This window comes from Solanum lycopersicum, chromosome 12 (assembly GCF_036512215.1).
Source record: "Solanum lycopersicum chromosome 12, SLM_r2.1".
Taxonomy (NCBI): Eukaryota; Viridiplantae; Streptophyta; class Magnoliopsida; order Solanales; family Solanaceae; genus Solanum; species Solanum lycopersicum.
The window spans coordinates 56,782,072-56,806,318 of NC_090811.1; the positions used below are offsets into that span (position 1 = coordinate 56,782,072).

The 24,247-nt window shown below is 35.7% G+C and overlaps 1 protein-coding gene across 1 annotated transcript; it reads left to right on the forward strand.

Moving 5' to 3' along the window:
* Positions 1–14,410: 14,410 nt before the first annotated feature.
* MAPK16 (mitogen-activated protein kinase 16) lies at positions 14,411–21,688 on the forward strand. The gene is made up of 11 exons (NM_001246986.2): positions 14,411–14,815; positions 15,215–15,623; positions 15,729–15,856; positions 15,956–16,015; positions 17,704–17,853; positions 18,817–18,972; positions 19,064–19,201; positions 19,285–19,361; positions 20,426–20,527; positions 21,031–21,223; positions 21,333–21,688. Exons 1-11 carry the CDS (start codon positions 14,573–14,575, stop codon positions 21,402–21,404), a joined length of 1,728 nt encoding a protein of 575 aa, NP_001233915.2. The 5' UTR covers positions 14,411–14,572; the 3' UTR covers positions 21,405–21,688.
* The last annotated feature ends 2,559 nt before the right edge of the window (positions 21,689–24,247 follow it).

Here is a 24,247-nt window from a genome sequence, read left to right on the forward strand (position 1 = left end):
TCAAAAATGGATGAAGTTTAATAAAAAGGTTTCTAACTCATATAGGGGTAAGTTTAGGGTCGAAAATTTTGTGTACGACTCCCCAAGGACCACCCTAAGAGTCCTTGAGGAGGACCCTTTCATTTTGACCCAAAGCTGTCAAATAGGGCATTGCAGGCAGTGTCCACCTACGCTTGCCATCGATGGGGAATAGGTGAGACGACAGGGTGTCGATGCCTCCGTCATTGGACATTTATCAATTTTGGGAAAATGGAAAATTTGGCAGGTCTCTAAACTTATTGACGGACCTGTAGGACGGTTGGTCCAAAGGCCCGTTGACTGACCTATAGATCGTAGGTCGTGGTCTCATAGGACAGGCCCGCAATTCGCTGTTGAGTTTTAATAAGTTCATTTAATTAAGTTAGTTAGTTACGGGTTAAGTTAGTGATCAGGGGGTGGTTAATTAGGTTATTAAGTTAACTATATAACTTACCCAATCATAAACACAACTTAACACCCCCAAATTCCCAAACCCAAATTGCAATTCCTTCTCTCTACTTTCTCTCTCCCAAAGAAGAACTCCATTAAAGGGCTAGGTAAAGGTCATTAGGTCAGCAAGAAGGGTACTTTTCTCCATCAATCTTCAACAATTAACAAGATATGGGAAATTTTCACCTTCATAATTCCTTTCCCCAAAGGATTCTTCCAAAAATTGGTTTTCAAAAGATGATTTCATATGGGTTTCTTCCTAATACGAATTTGATCTTCTAAATTGTATTGTCTATGGTTTCTTTTGGTTAATATGATTGTATAATGATTTATTATTGTATAATTATGCTAGTTCTTGATGGTTTAACCTAGTATTGTGGTAGAGGTGATGAATTGACCCCAAATCCCTAACCCTAGGTTATGAACTAGTATGGAATTGAATTGTATTGATGTAGTTGATCTAATTATGGTGTTAATTACTATTTTATTGATTTTATTACACCTATTATTGGTTGATGGTAATACCAAGATGATGACTTTTGAAAGATATTGGGTAAGTCTTGATATCCTAAACCTTTACTTCAATTATGTTGGCTTGTACTTGGTGATGAAGTTCAATTGAAGTATGTATTTTAGTTGGATTAAGTAGGTGCAATATGATGATGCAATTGAAATTTTTTGTTTATCTAATTGTGATATTATGCTTAAGATGTAATGATATAAGTTGTTTATAAAGTCCCTATGCGCCTTACAGTGATATATTGATGTTAATGTGCTAATTTCACCTGTGAGGGTTGTCATGAAATGTGTTTTCATTCAATTAATAGTGAGCTAATGACTATGACTATATAAGGAGCTATTCTCCTATGACCTAAACTAAGTTATGATTGTTAAATAAAGATATTTCAAAAGGCACTCTAGCTTAGCACCGAGTGAACTAGTAGTGAGGAGTGTCCCTTCCCAAGTAGGAAATATAGTTTTACTATTGTACTCATGAGATTGGAGACTATAATGACAAAGGCATAAAAAGAGTCTGTAGTACATTTCCTAGTTCTTGAACTATATTGCCTCGGTAGGAATACTAGCTAGTGGATCCAATTAGATGTTATGTTTATGTTTTGGCGCTACCTTTGCAAGTAGTCCACCTTTTTTTGGTGTAGGGTTCCATGACACAGATTCCACGTTAGCTCATGTGGTCTATGTCGGTTAAGGTAAGATGTTCTTAAAAGTAAAATAAGTAATAAAGTGAACTCTAACTAAGAGGACATAAGGGGTTTGAGTTAGTCTAGGTAGGGGTATGGGACTCTACCTATACATTGCACTACTTGGTCTTGAGGAATCCTTACAGGTGATTCTTATGTCTTTATGCTCTTATGAAAGAAATGCTATGCTTATATTGAGTCTTCATGTTAATGGTCTATATTTCTAAATATGAGGATGAATACTTATAATGCTACATTATGTAAAGTTAGACATTATTCATTATCCTTTGGTTAATTTGCTTGGTTGAGTGGAGTTATGGGGCTTCATTTGATCTTTGAATTAGTAGACTTGGTGAAGGGTTACGAGTAAGGGCTTTACTTATGTTGTTATGTTATGGACTCATGAACATGCTTTGTGGCTATGACATGATGTTAGAGTTGTATTGGCTATGAATTGTATTATGTTATGCATATGTTGACTTGGGTTAACTTGAGTATGTTGGTCTTGTGTTGGATATGTTTGTATCATAAGGAATATGTGATTATTGTCTTATATGTGTTCTTGGGTTGTGCATGAGGTTTTTCAAAGTAATTTTGCATGGTTTTATCAAATGTCCCTTTTTAGCATGATTTTTATGTTGTTTGTGCATATATTCCCTTTTTAGCATGATACGCTCAAACTTACTTCTCAAATAAGAAGTAAAGCGGTCGTTTCAAGTAAATAACCCAACTAGTGAGTTTGGGATCGTTCCCACGAGTAAAAAATATTTTAGAATTAACTTCAATCTATTACTACTATTGTTCAGTCAATTACTTCCTTGGAAAGCAAAAATGATAAAAGGGGAGTTTCTATAAATAAATGAAAATAACTAGCGAAATAAAAGGAGACAAATAACAGCTTCGAATGTTGGAGTTTAATCAATTAATCAAAGTAACTAGGGTTTACGTGTTCCCCACAGGTTCATAACTTGATAAGTCTAACTATAACAATTCTTTCTTGTGCTCATCACTAGCATCGAACCTCCTCATCATTTTATGCAACATATCCTCAACTCGTGCCATACTACCTCCACCATCCCTAGGAGTAACTTCACGATTTTGAGGAGGAACATAGGGCCCATTCCTGTCATTTCTATTACCATAGTTACCCCTGTTGAAGTTGTTGTCGCGGTTATAGTTTCCATCTCGGACATAATGACCCTCACAGTTGTAGCTACCATAGTTCCAACCTTGGCTCCCTTGACCATGGTGCCAATTTTCCTGATTAGAGCCTTGGGCACTTGGTAAAAAAACCCCATCTGCTCATTTACCGCATTGGAATTCTCCTCATAATAACACTCATCATTTTGTGGCGGTGGTTTCGACAAGTAGTTGACAACATTTATATTTTCTGCACCCCCAGTGACATGTTTTAGTACCAACCCAAGCTCATTTCTCATCTGAGCCATTTCTTCACGAATCTCATTTGTGGCTAGGTTGTGAGTGGAATGTACTGCGAAGGTGTTTCTCCTAGTATCTAACTTCCTAGTACTCCAAGCTTTATTATTCCGGGAGATTTTCTCCAATTTTTCAGCAATCTCTGCATAAGGACACTCCCCATAAGATCCACCTGCTATAGTGTCCAACACCGCTTTATTATTATCATCCTGTCCCCGATAGAAGTATTTCTTCAGTGACTCATCATCTACACGGTGATTTGGGAAACTTCTCAAGAACAAGGTGAATCTATCCCAAAAACTACTAACTAACTCTCATGGTAGTGCCACAAAGTTGTTCACTTTGTCTTTGTGGTTTAGTTTCTTGGAGACCGGATAGTAGCGTGCTAAGAAGACATCCCTTAGTTGGTTCCAAGTGAAAATGTAGTTATAAGGGAGCTCAGTAAACCATATAGCAGCCTCTCCTGTCAGTGAGAGAGGAAACACTCTAAGCCTTATTACATCCAAGTCCAAGTCAGGCCTCCCTATACAGCTTTTACACACTGCCCTTACCTTAGCTATATGGGCATGTGGATCCTTAGAAGGTAGCCCTGAAAACAAACCTCTGGCAGTGAGCATTTGCATCAGGCTACTAGTTACCACAAAAGTATGACCTGGTGGTAAATGAGGCAAGACAAGTGGCCCATCAGAGTCTGCTATGTTGTCATAGCCTCTGTAGTATGCTTGGGGCCGTGGAGCGGGATTTTGTCCCCTCTGTTGGTGTTCACCTGGAGCATCGGGTAAAAACTGACCATGAACATCAACCGGAGATGGGATGTTCTGGTTTGGATCATCATCATTAATTTCCAAGTTTCTATTCATGTTGCGTAGTGTACGCTCTAATTCGTGATCGTAGGGAAACAAGGGTTCTCTTCCTCTCCGTGTATTTGTCATACAAGGAGGTTGGTCTGCACAAGTCAAAAAAAATAAAACAAAGTAGAATCAAGAAAATATCAACTAAACTATAGTAATAAGTTTAAGTTAATCTAAAAGCTATAATCCCCGGCAGCGGCGCCAAAATTTGATACGCTCAAACTTACTTCTCAAATAAGAAGTAAAGCGGTCGTGTCAAGTAAATAACCCAACTAGTGAGGTTGGGATCGTTCCCACGAGGAAAAAAAGTTTAGACATAACTTCAATCTATTACTACTATTGTTCAGTCAATTACTTCCTTGGAAAGCAAAAATGATAAAAGGGGGGTTTCTATTCCTAAATAAATGAAAATTACTAGCGAAATAAAATGAGACAAATAACAGCTTCGAATGTTGTTGTTTAATCAATTAATCAAAGTAACTAGGGTTTACGTGTTCCCCACAGGTTCATAACTTGATAAGTCTAACTATAACAATTCTTCCCTAGTATCTTGCATGCAAAGTGATAAGTTATGTATTTCTAAATCCTTGGTCCGGCATCTAGAAAATTTCACTCCACACCTTGGTCCGGCTACGTGTGTTACTATACTAACCCCTTACCTTGACCTCATCTTAAGCATCGTATTTGATATTTGACTAAGTTATTACCTCGTACCAATCAATACTAGCCTATTAGATAGTATACACTAAATCTATGTTGATAATTCTTTTCCTATTATCTACCTCCTTGATCTGGAAAGTAGCATTAAGGCGAGTTCTAACGTTGGCCATCCGTTAAAAAGACTTCTAAGTGAAATAATTATTAATACATGCAAGACACTATTCTAGAATTGTTATTTTAGTTAGGTTTTACCTCATTATTTGCCTATGGTTCCCACAACCCTAGTTATAGAGTTTAGTTACCCATAGTCATAATCACAATATTCAAATATATTATATAAGAATTCATGGACTTACTTCAATGAGAAAGAGTAAAATCAGAAAGTTTGCTTGATTAATCAACAAAAATCACCAACAATCACTTGCAAGAATCTCAAAGTAATCAAGAATCTCACAAAAAGTCTAATGATAATCAAAAGCCTAACCAAATAATCCAGAGTCTTAACTAATAATACCGTGTCAAACTAATAATACAGAGTCTAACCTCAAAAATGAGGTTTTTCGAACTATTTATAGAAAATAAAAACCTAATTAAACAAGGACTCTATTTGCTGGAAATTTGCCAAAATGCGGCTGGGTCGACGGACCTCGCGACGGATCTTCATGGTCACGACGGACCGTCATAGGCTCCGTCGTCCCATACTTATGCAATTTCTTATGCTGCTCTCTTCATTACCCTCAACGTCAAGTATGAGGGATCGTCACACACACGACGGTCCGTCGAGGGTCTTCGCTCCAAAACACTTAAACTCTTGAAATATGGGTACTGGGATTACTTCTCTGAACTTCATGACGAACCTGCAGGACGGACCATCATGGACTCCGTAACCCCACACTTGGTCAGACTTCCCCGTCTTCCTTCAGCAGCTGCACTACGTTGCCACCTACGGACGGTCACAAGCATGACGGACTGTCACAAGCTCCGTAGGTGGTCTCTTCTGCATTTCTTCGCTCAAAATCTCCACATTCATCTTTGGACGGATTTCCTGCAAATAAGGAGAAACTTATATAAAATTAGCACAAAAAGTCTTTTGGACACACTAAACTTAAGGAAAAAGTATTAATAATACCGTGAAACCACGGTATATCAGTATAACTGATGTGCTAACCCCTATTTCTCCTTTTTTCCAAACATTTTAGGTTTCGATCGTTGAAGGGTTCATGACCACTTTTCAAGGAAGGCTTTGATATTTCTCCAAGTGTGGGTATGTCCTCAAGATCCGAGGATGATGCCTTTTCTCACTCTACCTATGTTACATTTTTATATTCTAAAGACAATCATTCAATTCTTGTTGTTTCAAGATATTGTTGTAAGCTCTAAATGACATTTATACATTTGTGTAAGGGCTATGCCTATATTGTTCTGTTTTTTTAGATGGTTTAATATGAAACATCCCTATTAAGACTATATTGTGTATATTATATATATGTGACATAAAAGTAGAAAACTAAGTAAGTTTCTTATTGCAAGGAGTCTAAGTAAACTCCCTATGTATATATTATCTGTAAGAGAGCGGTCTTAGTAAACCTCATGAAGTATTTGTATATGAAAAGTTTTAAATTTTCTGCAATTTTTAACCTATGGATATAATAACGAATGCTAAGAGGCTAGTCTCAGTCCTTTCCGAGGACGACGACGACGGTTACTTCTAGGGGGTACTCCCCGGATGTGACATTCAACTTGAAATTCCTAGAAAATTCTTCAAAGTAAATCCAAAAATTGATTAATTGCCAATGTTGGCAAAAGCTCAATCTCCAAAACACAAAAAAGAACAATAATAAGAATAGCTTAAAATGAGCTTTTAATGCCCTATATATAGAAAACATAGTTCTAAAGAAAAAGGAATTGAAATAAGAAAAGTTTGTTCAATTGATGCGGCTTCAATCTACGGACCAACTCGATGGTCCGTACACTCCTTCCGTAAGTCAGGACATAGAATTATTTTTGCTTCACCGAATAGCACCATCTCTAAATCAAACGACGGACCAACAGTATGGTTTGTCGATCCATCTACGGGTCGTCAATGCTCCTCCGTAGCTCCATACTTAGAATCTTCAAAAAGTCAGGTACTGGAGTATTCTATGAACCAATTGATGGTTCACCAGTACGGTCCATCGATAAATCGATGGATCGTCGTTCCTCACTTAGTTAGATTTCCCTAATGTTCTCCCAAGTCCTGAGCTTCTTATTTATGGTCACCACCTACGGTCCGCTGATCAAAAGACAGACCATCGATGGCCTACGTAGGTCTTGTTCTAAATTGTTTTTAGTTGTTTTCTTATCTTGCCGCATGAACATCTTTCCTGTAAAACAATACACAAAACTTATAAAAATCACTACAAAAAGGCTTTAGACACACACAACTCTTAAGTGAAATGCATTAGAAATTCCATGAAACCACGGCACATCAGTGGACATCACGATCAATGGAAGACCCAATAGGTGCAGAGGCGAATATCATGACCAAGGCAGCAGCGAAAAGTTTGGGGATGAGTTACATTCCATGTACGCCTAATTTAGAGAGGTCAATGTACCACCGACTCCTGTGAGTGGAGCTGCGCATGGATTAAGCATCACGATAAGAAGGTGGAAAGGTTAAACCAATTTCATTGTCGCTCCTTAAGATCTCTTTGACATTATTCTTGGGCAAAAGATTATAGTGCCACATGGTGATCAACCTTACCTCCAATCACTCTTGGTCCGGAGCAAGGAGAATCCTGCATGGTGTCTTTGGTTAAGGTACCAAAGATAGAAGAACAAGTACGTCTAACAACCATGAAACTCTTAAGAATCCTTAAGAAGAAGGAGTCTACATTTAGAACCACCATTACAAGTTCAAAAAACGACAATGGTGCTAAAGAGTCCTTGTCACCATGCACGAAGAAGGTTTTAAAAGAGAACAATGTCATGATGACAAAGAAGCCATCGAGGCTCTTTCCTCTTGGTAAGAAGGTTGATGATAAGACCAATCAGAAAGATATCTGAAAAAAACTGAAAGAGTTGCGCGAGGGCATTGATCAAGTCAATGGACTATTGGTCACGTATACGAGAAGACAAGACTCGGTTGGTGTGTAGAAGATTTGTGATGTGGTCATTGCATCAATAGGCAGGGGAGAGTGTCACGTCCTGACACTTTGCCAAGCTAATTTTGCATCCGCATAGGGGCGGAAGGGTCTAGAGTTGTGGAAAGGTTTATAAAAACTCTAGAAGCCCCTAGATATTTCCTTGGAAGTCTTAATTAATATTATTAGAAAAAGAATAGTCCTTAGTGGAATATTCTAGAGAAGTATGGATATTTCCCAAGGAAGGTTATGGAATCAGATGAAAAGTCCTTCGAATATTCTAGATTGTATAGCGAATTCTAGAATAGGACCAAAGTGTAATTATTAGAAGGACTTGAAACAATTATTATTTACACTTAGGCTCCTACGAAGTAGTATATATAAAAGGACTCTCATTTATAAATCATCCAAGAAAGTTGTAAGAAACATACCAAGCAATATAAAACCTTCTTCCAAAATTCTTGAATCTTTTTAAGTCTTCTTTTCATTCTCATAGTGATCTTATGTGTTAAGGCTTGCTTGAGCTTACAAGATCGTGAAAGATTTATGAGTAAGTTGTCAAGTGTTGCACAGAGCTGAATCAGACTCTAAGTCAATGACATAAGGGCTGGTATAAGACCTCTCGAGGTTGAGTATGTCGTGTTTCGACTTGGGGGTGTTCTCGGGTCATTACACGCTTCAACATGGACATAGAAAATATTGGATGAACTCCTGATTAGGAGGTTAAGCCAATCTATACGTTACCGCACATTCAAGAACTTCAAAAGGGCCAACGTATTACGGACTTAACTTGCCCTTCTTGCCAAACCTCATCACCTCTTTCATCGGAAATACCTTAAAGAAGAACATTCTCACGACTCATGTCTCTGACCTTATAGTCAGCATACTTCTTTTGTCTACTCTGGGTTGCTAAGAGTTTAGTTTAAATATTCTTCACCTTCTCTTGAGCATCCTTTACTAAATCAACCCCCAAAGGTTTCACATCTCCGACCTCGAACCATTCTATAGGTGATCTACTTTCCCTCCCATATAATGCCTCAAACGATACCATATCAATGCTGGAGTGATAACTATTATTATAAGAGAATTTACACAAAGGTAAGAACTTATCACAATGCCCACCAAAATCAATCACACATTATGTGCCAATTCATCATGTAATTTCCTCCAAAACTTGGAGATGAACTGCGTACCACGGTCTAAGATATTAGAAAGGGGCACACCATGCAACCTCGCTATCATTTTCAAATAAACCTTAGCCAATTGTTCAGCATTATAATCTATTCTTACCATAGTAAAAGGGGTTAACTTAGTCAATATATCAACCACTACCCGAATAAAATCAAACTTCCCCAAAGTCATGGGAAGACCAACCACAAATCCATGACTATCCTCTCTGACTTTCATTCTGAAAGACATTCTTCGAAGCAAACTTCTAGGCCTTTGGTGCCCATATTTTACTTGTTGGAAATTTTGACACTTAGCTACAAACTCCGCTATATCCTTCTTCATGCGCTGCCACCAATAAATTCATTTTAAATATCGTACATTTTGGTCACCCCCAGATGAATGGAATATCACAAACCATGAGATTCTATCAATAATTTATGAATCAAGTCATCAACTCGAGGAACAAAAATTCTTCATTTAAAACTGAGCACACCTTCCGCATCAAGAGTGGTCTCTTGTGCCTTACCAATTGTAGTCTTATTCTTGAGTGTATTCAAATTTTCATCCTCAAATTGTTTGTCCTTGATCTTTCATAAATGTGGCCCCCCTAACTCCAACGCTAGCTAACACCCAGCTTTTCCTGAGATGCCCAATTGCATGAATTTAGACTTCAAGGTCTGAATCTCCTTAGCCAAAGGTCGTCTAGTTACACTTAAGAAAAAATTAGCATACAACCTTTGTTTCTTAAGAACAATACGAAGATGATCGGCATGCCATTCCCTTTCTCACTTCTCGAATAGATCAAAATATAATCAATAAAGACTATGACGAATGAATCAAGAATGACTTAAACACCCAATTCATTGAACTCATAAAAGAGGTGTGCGCATTAGTCAAACCAAAAGACATAACTAGAAACTCATTGTTCTCATAACGGGTGTTCTAAACGCCATCTTGGGCACATCTTCTAGCTAATTTTCAACTGATGGTGCCAAACCTTAGATCAATCTTGGAGAAAACAATTGGTCAAAAAGATCATCTTTTCGAGGCAAAGGGTATTTATTTTGAATAGTGACCCTATTCAATTACCGTTAATCTAAACACATTCTCATATTACCATCATTTTTCTTAACAAATAAAATTGGAGCACCCCATGGGAAATAACTAGGAAGAATAAATCTCTTATCGGGAAGATCTTGGATTCGAGCCTTAATCTCTCTCAATTCTGTCAGATCCATGTGATATGGAGGGATAGAAATTGGCTGGATACAAGGTTCTAAATCAAGGCAGAAATCTATATTCCTATCCAGAGACATACCAAGCAAATCATTAGGAAAAACTTCTCCAAAATTTGACATCATAGGGATATACTAAATTGATGCATACTCAAGATCAACATCCTGTATGTGAACCAAATACGCAAAACAACTCTGCCCTACCAGTTTTCTAGCCCAAATAGAGGATACGATCTTAGTTTGCTTAAGCTTGTACACCCCTTCCCACTGTAACTTTTCCTTTTTCGAAATTTCTAGAGTTATAGACTTAGTGTTACAATTAAGCACAACATAATAGAAGAAAGCCAAGTCATGCCAAAGATTATACCAAATTAAGTCATATTCAAAATCACCAAATCAACCTAATTCTAAAAACCCATAAATAAAATACAACAAATGCGTAGACATAGATGACTATAACAGACTTTCCAACTAGGGTAGATAAGGGCATCAAGTATATCACAAATCATAGCAAATATTTTGGAAAATTGCATACACATAAGAATAAGTAGAACTCGGTTCAGATAACACATTAGTCATCCGGTCACATACAAGAATAGTACATATGATCACTGCGTCAGACTCCTCAGCCTTCTTCTTGCTCAAAAAGGCATTAAATTGAGCCTTATCATTATGAAAGGTGACTTCTCTGCCTGCATTACCATTTCTCCTACCTCCGCGTTCTCGTTGATTTCCTCCTCGCCCACCTTGTGGACGCCCTTGATCATTATTACCATTTCCCGTTGGTACCGCTGCTTTAGTCCGCTACTGCGCAGAATCAATCATACGTGTATGAGGAAAATCTATCCTCATGTGCCTAGGATCTCCATAATTATAGCAAGTACAATCAAGAGATGGTTTGCTTCCCATCGGAGGCAAGACTCCCTGGTTATCCTGAATCAAATTATCAGGTAAAATTCCCGATTAATTACTTGTAGAGGTGGGCATAATATACTGAATTGTCCAGGCAACAAGTGTTGGCCTCCATGACCCCTTGAAGAAAGAACCTTGAAAGTTACTCGATTTCTTGGACCTTTTAGCCAATGCCTTATCTTGAGTGTCTCGCCTCACCCCTTTCACTTTCTTAACAAAGTCTGTTACCTCAACCCTTCCACTTTCTTAACAAAGTTTGTTACCTCATTAAATCTCCTTGATGCAAAGGTCATATGAACATTATTACCTGCAACTCAGAGTTTGGTCCCTTAATAAATTAACGGATCATGTATCCCTCGATAGCCACCAATTGAGTAGCATATCCAGAAAATACATTTAACTTGGCCTCATAAACAGCCACAAACCACCCAAAGCCGTGAACTCATTCTTTTTGAGATCTCTCAAAGTCCTAGGCACATATTTCTCTAAAAATAAAGCATGAAATTGAGTCCAACTAAGTGGAGGTAAAACTGAACATCTGCATTCCACATAAGCTCCCCACTACTACTTAACCTAACATTGAAGTTGTTGATGGATAAATTATAGCTTATGAAGCCTCTCATAGTAATCAAGGATGAATTCACATTCATCCTCACTCTCGGAACCATGGAACACAGGCGGTTTCAACTTCAAAAACTTGGTCAACATCTCATGTTCATTACCAGTCATAACATGAGACAATAAATGACGAAATAAAACATCATTACCTATATTCCTTCCCACCTTAGGGACAATGATAACAATAGGATGATTAGCGGGAGCTTGAGTTGCTTAAATAGAGGGAAACACTCTAGGACCAACCAACCCTTTCAAGAATGACAATATCTGTTAAGCTAACACTGGTCTATAGGAGGAAAACATGTCGTCTCAGCCGGCACCATTTCCTTTTTTCCTATATTTTCCTCATTCTCAACCTTAATATTCTCCTCTACCTTTTCGTGGTGTGCAGAAGGGGCCTTATTTATGGGAGTATTTTTAACTAGTGTTCTATCCCTAGTAGGTGTCACCCTTCATTGGCCTCTACTCCTAGATCTTCCTCTATCCCTACCTCAATAACGACCTCTAGCTGCAGATTCCTCAATTGGAGCATTGACGGGAGTTACGGGCCTGACATTGTTGAATCTAGTGTCAACCATTTGCGGACAGTGAAAGATGTCAATACCAATTTGAATAGTCAGATATTAATTAGAATCAAGTTATAGTACGAAAGGAAACAAGAGAATAATAGAGAGATTAGAGAGATTTCCTAAAGTCGTATAAACTTTCGAGAAAAAGTACAGACGACTCTGTACCATTTCGCAAGACTTTACTAGACTCATTTTGGTACATCCAGATCAACCAACTCTGATACCAACTTTGTCACGACCTAGACCATCGTGATTGACGCCCACACTAACCCTCCGATGGAAGAACCATTTATCCTTATTAGATACAAACTTAATCAAAATACTAAGGCATTAAAGTTACAAAAACAAGTTAAATGCTAAAGGAAAGAAATAAGGAGAACCTATAAGCTCCAAACCAATAGTCTATCAACTAAACAAATGCGGAAAATACGCCTAGAACCTAAAATTTAATGTACCAAAACTCTAACAATAAACTATAAATCTAAACAAGAAGTGATACAACCCCAACTAATATACTGATAACTAACTAGAAAGTCTATGTCCATAATATGGGACATTAACATAAAGAGAACTCATGGGAATTGAAAGAACTGACTCACCATTGAATCCGAAAAATCACTGATCTTATAAGCGAGGTCTATCAATAGCCACCTGAAGTTACTCTGTACTCAAGAAAGAGAGAGCATGTGCAATATCAATACAAAGTCACAGTGTACTGGTAGGATCACACAACTATCCTACTAAGTGTAACATATATAAGTCATTACAACATAATAATAACATGTATACACCAAACATATACAATATCATCATCATTTTTGAAACAAAGTACAACTCATTGGTCCTCTCATGGAACCCAAACTTAAACAGTTAGCATACCAGAATGCGGTGTCCGATCTAATGTTTATGCTGGAACGTGGCAAAAGATCTCATATTTATCTCGAAACGTGGCAACCGATTCAACTTTATGTGTCAGAATGCAACACCCGATCCATTCAATAAGTCACAATCATAATCACAATTATATTCTCATAATCATACAATCAAGTCATGATTCATGGTATTCATCATTCGTCTATATCATTTATAAATAATGTGATCAATAATGCAACATTCGCATACATGCACATATTATAATGAAGCAAGAACAAACATATATCACACAAACACGAAATCACAACCATTGCGTACCTCGAAACAAGCTTGAATCCTTAAGAAACTTGATTTTTTTTCCGGATTTGTTACACTTGCTCTTGGTCTACAAATAATTATAATAACACGAGGGTCAATAAATAACACCTAATTACCAAATTATAAACAATAATATGAGTCCTAAGTCAAACCCTTGATTTCCATACCCATATTAGGGCTTTCTTCACCATAATTTCCAGATCAAAACCCTTCTCCTTCAATAATTATCCATTAGAGTACTTTCTACAGATCAAAAAATGGATTCAGAGAGTGAAAATCTTAACTTTAGCCTCAAGATGGTGAAAAACTGTCAAGAAAATCCCTGGCTTCCTTTCTTAGCTCTCAAGTTCAAAAATTACAAAATTAAATTTTTTTGGGGTTTATTTTTCCGACTTTAAGTCGTGTTTGAGATTAGAATTATCAAATTAATAGTTCTTCTTGAGTAATCAATTTAAGTGTTGCTGTTGTTCCTTTATTTGAGTTGAAGTTTGTTTAAATCCTTATAAAATCATTAAGATTTGACTTATCCGTTGAGTTCGACTTATTGGTTGTCAATTGATAGACATGCTAAATTGTTATAGAATTATAAATATATTGACTTGTCGTTTATCGATGATCGTTAATAAAGTTATCAATTTTATTGACATGTCCCCCTCCTGACGTTCCCCTAGCGGGGGAACTCTCAATAGCGATTGTTGCTCCTTATGCCTGGTTCCGATGACTCAAAAAATAATTAATTTTAAATTAACATGTGCTGCTATACACAAGTAATAACAGAAAACAATAATACCCAATTTGAAAGGTAGGAAACCAATATTTTTGACTTGATACCAAATTACATGTTATTTTAGTAGGTTTCAAACATTTAAAAGGTAGGAAATCAAATTGCCCACTTGGCAGCCATAATTTGCCTAATATAATTTTCCAAAATTTCAAAGGTAGGAAGATGGAAGCATCTGCCAGTATAACACGGTTGTCCTAACTCGTATACACTCTATTATTGCTACTTCCTTCCTTGCATCAATCTGTACCAATAAAAATAGGAGGGAGAATATTGGAGAAGAGAGAAAGCGTGGAATGCTGAGATCTTGTGGTAGAATCAATACGAAAGTTTAGGGGAGAAGTTGGGTTGTGTATATGGGGGGTAGTAGTACATTTGTTGATGGAGTTCTTCGATGGTTTCATCATCGTCGTCACACTAATGAAGATGCAATCTTGACTCAAACCCACAATTCTACAGATACCCATTTACAAGAAAAACAACACGAATTTACTATTACTGAAGACTTTGACTTCACCGGTTTAAAGCTCATCAAAGTACCCAAGCGTTTTCATTTGCCTATTTCTTCTTCTTCTTCTTCCATGGATCCTACCAAAAAGGTCTCTTTGTATTGCCCCTTTTTTTTTCTGGGTTTGACTTTTTTTATTTTAATTTGATCTGTCTTGATTTGAATCCCTTGTTTGTATGGTAGAGTTATATCTTCTGATTTCGAATGAAATTGGTAGTCTGTGCTATTACTAGGACTGAATAATCTTGGTCTCCGCGAATTTGTTTCAGACTTGGAATTATGTTAATGGGGAGGTCATGTCAAAGAATCAGCTTCCTTGATTGCTTATGTTTTCTTGTTTATTGTGGTTTGTGTATTTTCTAGCACATGAAGAAGTTACTCCTTATTGTCTTTTATTATGTTTTGAGTTTTATGTCAATGTGTATGGGTAAGAGGATTTTTTAGCTTTCAGATGAATGATATTTGTTTTGAATGGGGTATTCTTTTTCAGAATGCGTTAGAGACGGAATTCTTTACTGAATATGGAGAGGCAAGTAGATACCAAGTTCAGGAAGTAATTGGCAAAGGAAGCTATGGAGTTGTGGGTTCTGCTGTTGATACACATACTGGTGAAAGAGTTGCAATCAAGAAAATTAATGATGTCTTTGACCATGTTTCTGATGCGACAAGAATCTTGAGAGAAATTAAGCTTCTTCGGCTACTTAGGCATCCAGATATCGTAGAAATAAAGCACATTATGTTGCCTCCTTCTCGAAGAGAGTTTAAAGATATTTATGTTGTTTTTGAATTGATGGAATCTGATCTCCATCAAGTAATTAAGGCCAATAATGATCTTACACATGAGCATTATCAATTTTTCCTCTACCAGCTTCTGCGTGGACTAAAATATATTCATACAGGTTGGTTCTTTGTGTAATTCGAAATGTGCCTCTTGCTACTTCTAACTATAGAAGTTAAAATTAACTCTGAGATAATCAAACCTGCCACTTTTGCCCCCTTGCCAGCAAATATCTTCCACAGGGATTTAAAGCCGAAAAATATCCTTGCTAATGCTGACTGTAAGTTGAAGATATGTGATTTTGGGCTTGCTCGTGTATCATTCAATGATGTGCCATCAGCTATTTTCTGGACCGTAAGTTCAAATTTAGAAGGCTTCCTTTCTCCGTTGTTTTTTATACATGTTTTTTTGTGTGGTATTTAAGATACATGTATCTTTTTGAATGTATTAAAGGATTATGTTGCAACTCGATGGTATCGTGCTCCTGAGCTATGTGGATCCTTCTTTTCTAAGGTAAGATTCATTATCACTTTCACAGTTTTATTGTTCAATCTACTGGTGTATATGCAACAACTACAATGTCACTGACTTGAGCTTTAGCTCTCTCCTTTTCTGATTGTGTATGCAACAACTGCAATGGCACTGAATTTCAGAGTTTAATTGTTCATTCTGTTCCATATATTCAACAATTACAATGATGTTAAGTATAGTTAATGCATTTAGTTCTAATATATTATGTTCAAGTTTGTTTTGCATTATTTTGTTACTTCTCCATTTTTTTGCACCTATGTCAATGTATTATGATCAAGATTGTTCCTTATTATTTTGTTACTCCTCTCCTCAAGTATTTTGCTTTAAGCGTATATCCCTTCCTATATCCCTTGGGAGAGAAAAATACTAGCTAAAGTAATTATTTTTCACAATAAATGGTTTGTGGCTGACACTGGATGTACTCATATACCATTGCAGCCTTTAACAATGCCTGTAATCTAGATTCATTTGATTACAACTGGAAACTGCACTGACTGAAAAATTAACTGCAGCAAAACCCAAAAAGATAAAAAATTGTAGAACAAAAAGGAGAGTCTAAGTAGTAATACATAAAAGTCACATTATTATGAGGTCTATAACTTTGTTGTTTCGCTAATCTTTTTTTTATTGATGTTAGGAGAAGATGTTACCTGTTTATCCTATTATCCTATGCAGCTATGTTGAATTATAGGTTCATTAGAGTTGAATTATGGTTGATAACCTATGGAGCTACTTGTTGGAAAAAAAAATTTAAAATTCAAGAACTTAGGTAGTAGCTTAATTTCCTTGTCAATGATGAGTATTTTCCTTTTACAGCATTTGTTCCACCTTCCGTAATGAGATTTAATCTCTCGAATCTAGTGTTGTGCTCATCAGTACCGTGGGTTACCTGCTGTATGGCCTGTTCTCCTCAATGGTTCAGCAACAGTGAAAGGTTTAGTTTGCTGACTGGTTGTCATAGGTGAATACAGAATTTAATGGAGTGGGCCTCGTATTGTGCTGGCTCTGAAGTAGATACACCATTAGCCACAAGGCTAAAAAACACCACAAGGAAGACTAAAGTGATAATCTTAAAAAACAAATAATATTCAGCTAGAAACATTTTACTGTGAAGATTACCAAGTCTATGAGGCTGTAGGGAAAGTTGGGTGCATTTTGCTAATCTTCAAGTAATTGACTAAGGAAACTGGAATTTTCAAACATTTCACAAGTCCTGAAAAGGTGGAACTTTTATAAAGTGACAACAATATCATTTCAGAGAAGCTAATATGTTGTCATATCGGTTTTTAGTTTTAGCCCAGAGAACACCACACTTTTACTGGCTTTGAGCATGAATGTGCCACACTCAGTTAACCTTCTGCGAACTTCTTTTTTAAGTATAGTTTAAGTCTGCTTCCAGCATTGGTATAGACAGAAGAAATGGATGAGATGCGTAGAAGCTACTTCTCTTGCTTTTAAACTGATAATAAATGGCTTTACAGTTCACGCTCTTTAAGGACGAGGATTTGTTCGATGTCAAATTTTGATGAAAGAATAATAATGTGAAAAGATGTGGTTTCACTAAGAAATAACTTTATCATACATGTGAAGACTTTATTTGTGTTTTTGACACATCTGCATAGACTCATTTTCATGTGACATATACATCTCTAAGAGTTCTCTATTTGCAGTATACTCCTGCTATTGATATATGGAGCATCGGATGCATATTTGCAGAGTTGCTTTCTGGAAAACCATTATTTCCTGGAAAGAATGTGGTGCATCAATTGGACCTAATCACAGATTTGCTTGGGACACCTCCTCCAGAAACAGTTGCAAAGGTCAGTTCTCATAATATATGCTTTTCATTCTTAGAATGTTCTTAATAATATGTTATTCTTTTAGTATCATCCTATTGTGTATGTTTTTTGTGCCAAAGTATGTGTCTAGTACTGCTAGTAGATATATTTGAGAATTGAAGAAGAGGGTAATACACTTAAGAAACCATTGTTAAAAATAAAAATCACCAGCAAATTTGTGGTGTTGTCGAGTTTCATTGTTTGAAGGAAGAAGGAGCTGTGGTGTTCCCTGAGCGCTGTTTCTGAGCTAAGAAGAAGTTGGAAAGTGAGACATCTATGGCGTGAAAGCTGATGATGATGATGCATTTCTGGTAGAGTGAGGGTGAATTAAAGGAGGCATTCATGAGTATTTCTGATAGTGATGGAGCTCTACGGTGATTATTTTTCTGGTTTCTACCGTCCTGTATCTGTGGGCTTTCAGGTGGCATAACTGATGCATTCTTCCTAATGGTCCTCTGGCAGCTTGAAGGATTCCGGCCTGTGGTGTCACTTGTTTTTGGGTTTTTGGACATGTATTCAAGGTGGCTCTATTTTTATTTTTTGAATGACCTGTGGTCACAAAGATGTAATTATGATATTTCTTGAAGGTGGCGTGAGGCGTTGTGGTGAATGAAAGATGAGTATAATGTCTTGTGAGTTGTAGTGTTAAAAATGTATTTCTGCCCCTCTTAAAAAAAGATATCTCTAGGTTGAATGGCAGTGAACTCTTAAAACTTTAATGGAGAAGAATGAAGGCGGCAAAGAGAATTAGTAAGCTTAGGTTTCTGGTGACTGGTGAAGGAGGTGTGGTGGTATAGGATCCCCGAGAAAATAAAGTGTTGGTATCATGTGTTATCTTTAGAATATAAGGTAGAAAAATTGTTGCTGAGAAGTTCTGTGGTGTCACATTTTACATGCCACTTTATTTTCTCTTATTTATTAACTTGTTTCTTTTATAACTGGCAGATAAGAAATGAAAAAGCTAGAAGATACCTCAGTAGCATGCGGAAGAAACAACCGGTTGGGTTTGCAAAAAAGTTTCCAAATGCAGATCCTTTGGCATTACGCCTACTTGAACGACTGCTTGCATTTGACCCTAAAGATCGGCCATCTGCAGAAGAGGTAGTGATTGAAAACAAATCCAATATTATTTTGACTACTAAACGAAATTCCCAAGTCTAATTGACTTAACACTAATATTGCCTTTTCTTAGGGATTAGAGGATCCTTATTTCCATGGTTTATCAAATGCTGATCGTGAACCATGTAGACCACCAATATCGAAGCTTGAGTTTGAATTTGAGAAGAGGAAACTGGCAAAAGATGATGTTAGAGAACTCATATATCGCGAGGTGAGGCTTTCTTTAGTATTAATTGCTACCTTGTAAGTAAAATGATTCGAAGGATTGACTTTACACTTGTCTTGAACAACCAGATTTTAGAATATCATCCGCAGATGCTTCAGGAGTATCTTTCTGGTGCAGATCAGACTAGTGGCTTTATGTACCCAAGGTTTGCTGCTAGTAGAAACTAGTTCTAATAATTTATGCGCTTTCTTTTATATAATAGTTGACCTGCCTCTTTCTCTTGCATTAAAAGCCGGTGTTCGTAGTTTTTTACTGGAGCGTAATTGTTATTCTCTCATAAGTGGAAGCACATCAAAAAACATACATAACTTTTCTTTCCCTTAAAAGTAAAAGTTGACAATCATTTTCAGATGATCGTTTTTTTCCATGGGATATGGCAAAGTCTATTAGTGCGTCTATCTACTCCATTTGGAGCTCACTCCTCATGGGGATGAAATAGGTTCTGGGTGTTAACTTTTGATGTTGCTTCTTCCATTCTGCTTCATCTCTCTTTCTATTTACAGTTCTAAGTACTTATTCTCTAGAAAGGAACCATCATTCTTGTTTCGGTAAAAACTAATTCATTTCTTGATGGCAAACCATGGCCATCATCTAGTTATTGATAAATTATTAACATTTCATAGTGAATTGCGGATAATATTTAATGAGGTATCATCATTTTGTATAGTTCCAAGTTTGTGTGTCTTATTAAATACTTCAACAAATACTGTGTTTGGCTGTGCTGGAAGTTGTTCTCCTCCATCCTCTCACAAATGCAGACAGTGGTGAATCTTCTTGAAATCAAAGGAATTAAGTTTTCAGCAACAGTAGGGTTACTGCAAACTTTTATCGTGACAGTAACAAAAGTATTCATCAGTTTTAGACACACTTTGATCAATCCACTGGGATCTAACTAGCACAAGTATTGGGTAACTTTGCCCACCAAGGTTTAGGCAGATGAGAAGAATTAACCTAGTGTCACTTGTGCTGGAATTTTGAACCTTGGTTCGCAAGATTCACTCTTATTAGTGATTGCCTGATCCTTGGTCTAGTGTTGGATCTTCTTGGTCATCCTTCTGTGAAAAGACCTCTATCACATAGAGTTGATTGTTGTCTTGTGGACTCCCACTTCATATAAAGGCAAATGTATTGTGCCAAATAAGTTTTCTTTATTCATTTTGTATTTATTCAAGAAATATTGATTGTGGTTTTTCTTCTACATTAATTTAGTGGTGTTGATCGATTCAAGCGACAATTTGCACATCTTGAGGAGCATGCTGGTAAAGGTGAACATAGTGCTCCGATTCTGAGGCAGCATGCTTCCTTGCCTAGGTGCGTTGTTGAATCTATTATTCTTTACGTCAAATTGGTAAAGTGTTTTTTTCAGAATCTACAGATTAAGGAATTGCTTTCTTTGTATTTAAAACTATCCACATAAAAAAACTCAGATTTAGAAAGTAGTTTCTCGAAAAAAAACAAATATAAATTGAAAACTAGGTTTTTAAAAATATTTTTTGCTTTACATAAGGGTGTGGATCATAGAGTTGCTTGTGTTATCTTGTGCAGTGACTTACCAGTTAGCTCTTGTTTAAATATTTCCAGTCATTTTGGTCACTGAGGACCTTGGATTTGTTTACATGCTATTTTAATCGATTATCATCCTGTTTGATTAATTAAACTCTATAGTTTGTCCGGCATATAATTAATACAAATTTCAAGTATTACAATGGATTGATAGCTTGGTGTGGTGCATTAAAAGCTGAATTATGTGTGTTGGTTAAACAACTTCAGTTAACGTATGAACTTGTTTTCGTTTTGTAATACCTCTGCTGCAGAGAGCGAGTACCTGCACCAAAAGATGACACCTCTTCCCAAAATAATGATTGTGAAAAGAGAACTGTTTCAACAACTCTACAGAGTCCACCAACGCAATCTGAGGGATCAGAGAACTACAGTGCTCGTAGCTTGCTGAAGAGTGCTAGCATCAGTGGTTCCAAGTGTGTGGAAGTAAAAAGAAAAAACGCAGAGGTAAATCTTTTTATTCCGTTTCCCTTACTGTAACACTCAAGCGATGAGAGTATCTTGTTGCAAATTTTAACATTTCTTCACTCATTTCTTATTGGTAATGTTTTTATAGGAAGAGCCAATCGAAGAACAAAATGAAGAAGTTGATGGTTTGTCTCAAGAAGTTGCTTCTCTTCATGTTTAATTCTCTGCAGAAATCAACATTTTGAAGTTTCAGTCCTTGATTTCAGCTAGAAGCTAACTGTAGGTTATCAGTTCCTATTGTGTTATAAAATATTACTTGCTATATATAGTAGGAAAACACTCCAGCTATTCAAATTTTCTCATTAGATTACAAGGTTTGAAATTTGTAACGATTTCATAAACACTACTTCCTCTACCCTAACTAACAGAGTCTTTCTTAAATATCGTTCATTGTATGCCCGTGTACTTTACCTGCGTGTTGCGTGGATAATATTGAAGAGAACAACAGTATACATTCTGCTCGAATATGTCTTATTTATTTGAAAATTTTTAATTTTATTTCAACCATATTCATAAGAGGGCTAACTTAGAAGAAAATGTTTTTCTTCTTTCTATAATTGTTTTAAGATACTATGATATGTATAATATTATGCAAATTTTATTGATGAATTTGATAAGAAATAGTAATATTAGAATCGATTTCGTAAACTATCAATTGATTCCAAAGATTATAAAGTAGTGCATTATTATTTATTTGATTTATAAGTGAAACTCAAATAGATATCGTGCTAAAGATGAGTTTATCATTAAAGACAAGTAAATTGCACATTCAAATATTCGTAGAAAGAGAATTACTTACTTGTCTAGTAATGCTGTGGGAAAAGGGTATTCAAATATTCGTAGAAAGAGAATTACTTACTTGTCTAGTAATGCTGTGGGAAAAGGGTTCGAAGAGTTATGATTTTTCTAAAGATTTATCAAAAAATAGTTATATCTTTTCATGAAATGGCGTGACTTTTATGAGATATTGTGACCTTTATAAAAAGTTGTGACTTTCATGACAAGTTACGACTTTTATAAAAAATTATGACTTCTATGAATGTTCTGACATTTCCGAAGGAATGAAACTTTTTCAACGAGTTGTTTTTCTGATAAGGCACATTAAGAATTTGTTCACACTATCCTTTGTTGTCTATAATTAGAGGGATTTCCTCTCATTTCAAAACAGTTAAAAATTTTGAACTTTTTCTTCTTCCTTTTTATGCACAATTAGATATTCGACTACTTTGCTCCTCTTGAGTGGATCACTGACACCATTTTTTTTTTTGTATCAATATTCTTTTAAATATAATCGTTCTATCCTGAGAAAATCTATTCCATTAAATCTTGGGTACTATATGAGAATAAATTCCTCACGGAGACACTGTGCATTGAGTGAACTCAATTTTTCTTCTATTGCTATAGATCCTGATTATTTATTTGTAGTCAATAATTTATGCTTATGATATTAATTGTTGTTTTTACTAAATATTTTAAACTTTGTTGTTTATGTTTCTCCAAAGTTATTGTTATAAGTATTTGTTATTACATATAAATATTATTTATTTAAAAAATATAATACCTCATGTGGATGTTCATCTAATTTCCCAAAAAAATCAAAAAGTAACAGTTCTTGGGGGCAAAAAGGATAAATTAGAATTAAAGATGATTGATTGAAAGATAACTTATAAGATGTTATAAATATTATTTTTCTTTACATTATTAGTGTACATTACGATGTAATAAGACTGTATAATGTTTTAGTTTTAATGACTAATAAATTGTAAGTATTGTTTTATAAATTTTGTGATATTGAGGATTCTTTTATTGTTTTATCGTAAAATATCCATTTGTAATGTTTTATAAGTGTTTTCTTGAGTTGAAATGTGTTAGAAAAGTTAAATGTTAATTGTAAAAAACTATTGAGATTAAAGCAGGTTAAATTGGGTGGGTCATGACCCAATCTACTATTTAGTCAAAAAAAAACTTGAGCCGGTTATGATTCCTTATTTCTATTTCAACTTATTTTCATATCTCTAGTGAAACCCAAGTCTCTCATTTGACACCTTCAAATGCAATTATTAAAATCGCTAGACTCAATTACCCCTCAAAATCTTTTTAATCTTTTCCACATAAATGTCGAGGATATTTTTTCAAACAAATATTTTTATTCAATGCATGCAATTTTTAATACACCAAATCAAACAATACATAAAAATAATCTATGAATAAGTAATCCAAGAATAACTATAAAAGCATTGCCAAAAAAAACCCTTACTAATACATTATTTTTAAATATTATTTTAATACACTCTAGCAACGAACCCTTATATATACTAGTATCGGTTTAATAATATCTATAATTTCATAATTTCATGTTTTAGATTTTACACAAATTTCATAGTGTTAAGAGTTAATTACATGATAAACTTATTTTTAAAAAAATTATAAAATCCCTTAAATTTGGTGAAATCTGGATACATCTCAAAACGTCTCGATACATGACGTCCCGATTATGAATACATTGTCCAACATCCCTATACATCACGTTTTAGTTTCGGATACATCACTCCACGTTCTAATTTATCGATCATCGTCCCAATACATCGTGTACGTCCCGTTACATCGCACAAAGTAATGTATCCGATCAATAATTGTGTAAAGTGATGTATCCAAGAATATGAGAGAGTATAATTTTTTGTGATTTTCTCAAATGGTAAAGAAATTTAGTGAATATGATCAAACAAAATTGTGTATTTAGTTAATTTTTTTCTAATATTATTTGCAATTTCATATGTGAAAATAGCTGGACTCACAACCCAACTTGTGATATTTACAAAAAAAACTAGATCGGCCAAGGTTCCGTGCTAAGCACGGGCCCGATATGCGTGATGTCATTTTTCTGATATAATTTGAAAGAATTTGTTATGTGCATAGATCATTACTCTTCAATTTAATTAATTAGAATGAGCTAGGGTAACCAATAGCGAAAGTTGAGAGTGAATTAATTAACATAGTATGAAA